Here is a 6000-nt window from a genome sequence, read left to right on the forward strand (position 1 = left end):
CACACAGCAGCAGGTAGCAGCCAGTTACTGCTACTGATTCAAACCCATGAAAGATGTATTTGACAAAGTCTCAATTAAAGTATGTCATATGCTCAACTAATATAACAATATAACACTATAGGTATAAATTATTATGTTATTCCTTAGAAAAAATAAGAGTATTCTCTTGAGGCCACGCTCTGGGATAAGCTAGAATCCAAACTGGAAGCTAACTGGTTTATTCCATTTGGTGAACACAAATGAAGGAAATCAGTAGTTTAGAAACGTTGACAAAGACACTGGGAGAAACTGGTGCCAATTCCATTCTACTCTCATCCTGGTTTTATGCTGCCATAGCAGTGCAATACATAAACTGGGCTAGTCCATTACTTTTAAATTGAAATGCCTATTATTTATATGGCAAAGGCTTTTATAAAGCAAATGTACTATCACTTTTTTCCTGCTTTTGGATCTACTGGAACTAAGCAGATTTACAAGTATTTAGTCTAACATATAACTAAAAAGCCCAGTCTGCTCAGCCACATAGATCACATCATAAGACCAAGGGCTTCTGTTAACTTTTTTTGTGAGCAGCAGCAGTTTGAAGTCCTGCTTCACTTATTTTACAGTCTGAAAGGCAACGAGAGTAATTCACAGACTTCAAGTCTACATACAAAAAGACTCATTGCAAACATATTTTATAATTCCTATATTAAAGATATCCCACAATATTTCTGTCATTCTGGAAGTGTAATGAAAAGTTTTAACTGTAATTCACACTCCAGAATTTTTACCTCTCCTGTTTGACCTACTGTCCAACATTGCTCGAAATTTTGCAGCCACCAATTTTCCTCTGGACTTAAAACAGCTCTTTCATAATAAACCCATCCAACCTTAAACTTGAAGTGTCCATCTTCACACCTCACAACAAAGCTTTTAAGTATTCTGCTTGTATATTACTTCAATTATATTAGATCAAAATGCTAGAAACTAGAGATAGAAATATAAATGGTTAAAGGAATGTCTGCTTGGACCAGGACACCAGTGTATTGACAGAGCAATTTATAAATCATTCTGAGCAAACCAAGATCTCAATGGTAACATTTTTCATGGAATGAAAATGTCTACCTTCTTAAACAAGAAAAGGACTGTAAAGATGCTAAACAACACAAGGCATAGAGTGTTCAGTATCATTTATCATCATGTCAATCCAAAATGAAATGTATACCAGCATCTCTTCATGACATGTAAATGAGAAGTTTATCAGCAATGCAAACACCAATCACTGCAGTTAAAAATCATCTGTATCATGCAAAATAAAACACAGTGGGAGAAAACCCTAGATCACAAAAGTGGGCACATATGTGCTTGGAAGGACAACTGAGTGCCCCTGTCATTCTAGTTATAACCAAAGCAACAGCACTGAGAACACTGGAGAAAAGGCCTTTGCTTCTCTGGCAGAGAAGTGAACCATAGCAGAAGTGCAACAAACTTATCAAGTATGGCACTAACAGCAGTAATAGAAAGCTCCCAAAGCATTAACAATTTAAAATTCTACTTCTGAAACAAAAACATCTCAATCAGCAAATGATCTTCACCTCTGTTTTGAAGACTGCACAACATATCCCCCACCCCCAAAGCAATAACACAAAGATGTGAGTGTGTTACTTGTGTTTGTTGCTGCTGCTGCTGCTGCAAACAAATGCTGTTTTCACTTCAATGAATACTTCGCACAGAGTGAAATGAAAGTCAAATAAGGTAACAACTAAGAATTCTATAGAATTTTTGATGACACAGTCTCTAGTAACTCTCCATCCAGCACGTAATTTTTCATCTGGTTTTCAGTTCCCTGTAGGACCCCAGTTCAAATAAGCCCTCTTTCAGGAAACATGCATTCCACTTATTTTTGTGTTTCTGCCTCAGAAAAACATAACTCATTCCTACTTTGTGCCACTATACTCATCTACTTTTCTAATCTGCCTACTAGTTGAGCACTGTCTGTAGTCCTTTCATCTAAAGAAGGATAAGATAGAGCTGGGAAACTTTCAGAGAAGGGCCATGAAGGTGATTTAAGTCGTGCAATGGCTCCCACACAAGGAATGGGGAAGCAAATTGAAGATGCCTCAGCCTAGAAAAGAGGATGACCAACAGAAACATGCCAGACGTCTACTAGTTAGTGAAGTGCACAAACACACTGAATAATGAGCAGTGATTCACCTTTTCTAATACAAGAAGTTCTCAAACAAACCTAGTGAGTCAGGCTAAAAAGAACCAGCTCATTGCACATCACCTTCATGCAGAACACTCCTACCCAAAGAATGTTCTGTAGAGTTTGCACAGATTCATAAGAAGACGGACACAGTTGCGGAGGACAAGCAACTGGAGACTCCTAAACATACAGAAACCATGTGCAACTCAGAAAGTACCCCTGCTGACAACAGCTGGGATGCTGGAATATGCCATGGGACAGATTTGCATATGCTTGTTTTGCTCCTGTATTTTTCTGGGTGCTTATTAACAGTTTTGTTTCTGCTGATTTCTCCAAGAAAACTAAACACCATCTCCTATCCCCTACGAAGGGGGTTTGCACTTTAAAGACATGGAGAAAAACACTTGTGTAGGGGCTAAAAGTGAAACAAATCACAGAATACCCTGAGCTGGAAGGGACCCACAGGGATGATCCAAGTCCAGTTCTTGGCCATGCACAGGACACCTCAATAATCACACCATGTGCCTGAGAGCACTGTCAAAGAGCTTCTTGAACTCTGTCAGGCTCAGTGCTGTGTCCACTTCCCTTGGGAGCCTGTTCCAGTGCCAAACCACCCCCTGAGTGAAGAACCTCCTCCTAATACCAACCTAACCCCCCCATACGCAGTTTCAGGTCCGGTCACTGGTCACCACCGAGAAGAGATCAGTATCTGTCCCTCCTCTTCCCCTCCTGACCAAGCTGCAGGCTCCGATGAGGTCTCTGTCAGTCTTCTCCAGGCTGAACAAACCAATGACTTCAGCCGCTCCTCATCCAGCTTCCCCTCAAGGCCCTTGGCCACCTTCGTAGCCCTCTTTTGGATGCTCTCTAATACTTAACGAGAGGGAAGACTGACTAAAACATACGGAAGGATGCCAAAGAGAAAGTACGCTCACGGAGGCACGCACGGAGCCCACAGATGCTGCTCCGGGCGCTCTGCCCACACACAATGCCAGGCGAGGGCAGAGAAGACCCCATGTCCCCTAAAGACCGGCCCGGCTCCGCTTAGCTGCAAAGCACGGGCTGGGCTGGGCTGGGCCCGGCAGGCCCCGTGTGCTGCACCCGGTATTTCACCTCTGTCCGTGCGCGGCGGCCCCGGCACGGCCCCGGCACAAACCGCGGGGGGCGGCCACACCGCCGGCCTGACCAGCGGCCTGTGCCCGACCGCCTCCGCCCGGCCCCGCTCCGCGGCCTGCGGAGCCGGCCCTCACCTTCCTCCATGGCCGGCCTGTGCCCGCCGCCCGCCGCCGCGTCCCCCCGCCGCTCTCCGCGGGGCGACTCGTCCGCCCCGCCCGCGCCGCCGCCGCCGCCCGCCTCCCGCCGGCCGCGGGGGCGGGAGCGCTCCCGCATCCCCCGGCGAGCCGAGCGGAGCGGAGCGCAGCGGAGCGGCCCCGCGCTTCCTCCCGCCGCCGGAACTGCGGCTGCGGAGCGCGGGGGGCGGCCGGAGCCCAGCGGCGGCGTACCGGGGCACGGCGGGAGTACGAGTACCGGGGCACAGCGTATGTACGGTGTTACAGCAGGAGTACCGGGGCACGGCGAATGTACGGTGTTACAGCAGGAGTACCGGGGCACAGCGTATGTACGGGGTACAGCGGGAGTACCGGGGCACAGCGTATGTACGGTGTTACAGCAGGAGTACCGGGGCACAGCGTATGTACGGGGTACAGCGGGAGTACCGGGGCGCTGCCGGGCGGGGTCAGGGCTCCCTCCCGTGTGGGAGCCCCGCGCTCCCGCCGCCCCAAAGCCGCCCCTCCCGGGCAGCGCGGCCGCTCCGTGCCGCTCCCGCTGCCAGCCCCGCTCCGCAGGCCCCGGAGAGCAGGAGGAGGCTCGGGGTGACCTTACGGCTCTCGGCGATTACCTGGAAGGAGCTGGCAGCCAGGGGAGCGTCCGTCTCTCTTCCCGAGCAGCCAGAGATAGGACGAGAGGACATGGCCTCAAGCTGTGCCAGGGAAGGTTTAGCTTGGACACCAGGAGGAATTTTTTCACAGAGTGATTAGACATTAGAATGTGCTGCCCGGGGAGGTGGTGGAGTCACTGTCCCGGAGGTGGTTAAGGAACTGGCACTTTGTGCCCGGGTCTGGTTGACCTGGTGGTGTTGGGTCGGACATTGGTCTCGATGATCCCAAGGCCTTTCCAAACCTAATCGATTCTGTGATTACAGGACTGGTAACTTCTATGGAAGAGGTTGATGGGAATTGCCCCTTGGAGGCTGCATGTCTCCTGACCTGCAGCCCATCAGCTGCTGGAAAACTGATTGCTTGTCCAGCAGCTGCAGGGAAAAACTAAACCAATATGTGTGTCCTGTTGGAGTGTAAAATGAGATTTATAAGTTTCCTGGATTTTTTAATAAAATCTAAAATACTTCTGCAGTTGTTGATTTATTTTTGATAGGGAAAGGAGTTGCTTGCGTTTTCAATGATGAACAAATTATCCATTGCGTTTCAAATGCATCGTGTTTGAACTGGGGTTTTTTTTGTTTGTTTGTTAGTTAGTTTAGGGGTTTTAAAGTTACTGGAATAAGCAACAATAATTATTACAATGAAAAGAACAGTGATTGTTGTAAATATTTATGCTCAGACCATCAGTACATGGACAGACATAAAATAAACAATTGCTTAGTTGTGCTCTAGATGTTCTTTTTTCTTAAGCCTTTTTGTATTTGCTGTTTTATAAACTATAAAGGGCATTTATTGTGCAACTTCACTTTTTTACTGATGCTCCAACATGGATCATCCCACACCTTGATTTCAGTACAATTATAAATGTACATCGAGTTATTTACATGCATAACTGTATAGTTAGCAGAGAAGTGAAAAATCCAGTCTGCTCACTCGATTTTAATTTTTGCTGAGGAAAGAAATTGCACATTTGAAGGTGAGAGAATCAAAAATAATTTTTCATGCAAGTTTCTTTCTCCCAGAGTGAATATGCTGAAATGATTGTTAAGGTAATGTTGAAAATGTTATTACTGTTGCACTTCAATCTTCCAAAATGCTTTCTGTAACTGATATGATATGAAAGTTATTTCATTTGACAGCCTATAGTGTGCCCTAAACATTGTGCTGTAATACATTACAGTGGATAAATACAGGGATATTGTGTTCTTTTTCCAAGCTTTCTCTGTACAAACATGCATCATGTATCTGTATGGTGACATTTGTTTTCTGTTTACATATTGTTTCTAAGCTCTGCAGACATAACTTTCCTTTTTGTTTATAAGTTCATCATGAACTGATGCTTTCCAGTTTAACAATCATTCTTTCTCTCCTCTAGAGATTGTTGTCAGGAGACAGATGCAGAAGTCAGTATCATGCATTAATACTGGGCATGTTTGTCATTACACAAAATTTTTAAAAATATGTAGTTGTTTACTTTGTAAACAAACCAGGTTGTATTTTTCTATGTTAAAGATCCCATGCCTAAAAATATCTCTAATGTTTCAATAATTAGGTAACAACTGTGGATATTTCACCTGTTCTCCTGATTTCAGCCTTTTGTAGGGATAATTTTCAGGCTGCTAACTTATGGTTCTGGATTGTCAGTATCCAGAGGTTTTACTTATTTTAATTATTTCAGATTATTCCTTCTCCAAAGCTGTATATCTTCTACCAAAGTGTAAAAAAGTAGTGCCTACAAAAATGTTTGTGGGACCAAAATTTTGCTTAAAGTTGGAAAGGTGTGCTTTCCCACCTCATATGGGGACTGCAAGGAAATAAGTGGGGGGATATTGAGGGATAATGACTATATGGAAGCATTACTTAAAACTGGACCTAAGA

The 6000-nt window shown here is 45.2% G+C and overlaps 1 protein-coding gene across 2 annotated transcripts in view; it reads right to left on the reverse strand.

Moving 5' to 3' along the window:
* DPY19L4 (dpy-19 like 4) overlaps window positions 1-4587 on the reverse strand; it is a 33694-nt gene extending 29107 nt beyond the window's left edge. Inside the window, exon 1 of one of the 2 annotated variants that reach the window (XM_056485902.1) lies at window positions 3436-4587. In XM_056485902.1, the coding sequence (XP_056341877.1) occupies window positions 3436-3574 (139 nt within the window). In that variant the 5' untranslated portion in view covers window positions 3575-4587. Of the gene's footprint in view, window positions 1-3120; window positions 3265-3435 lie in introns of those variants that run through there. The other variant, XM_056485903.1, reaches the window with a different exon arrangement.
* Between the last annotated feature and the right edge of the window lie 1413 nt (window positions 4588-6000).

Source organism: Oenanthe melanoleuca, chromosome 2 (assembly GCF_029582105.1).
Source record: "Oenanthe melanoleuca isolate GR-GAL-2019-014 chromosome 2, OMel1.0, whole genome shotgun sequence".
Classification (NCBI taxonomy): Eukaryota; Metazoa; Chordata; class Aves; order Passeriformes; family Muscicapidae; genus Oenanthe; species Oenanthe melanoleuca.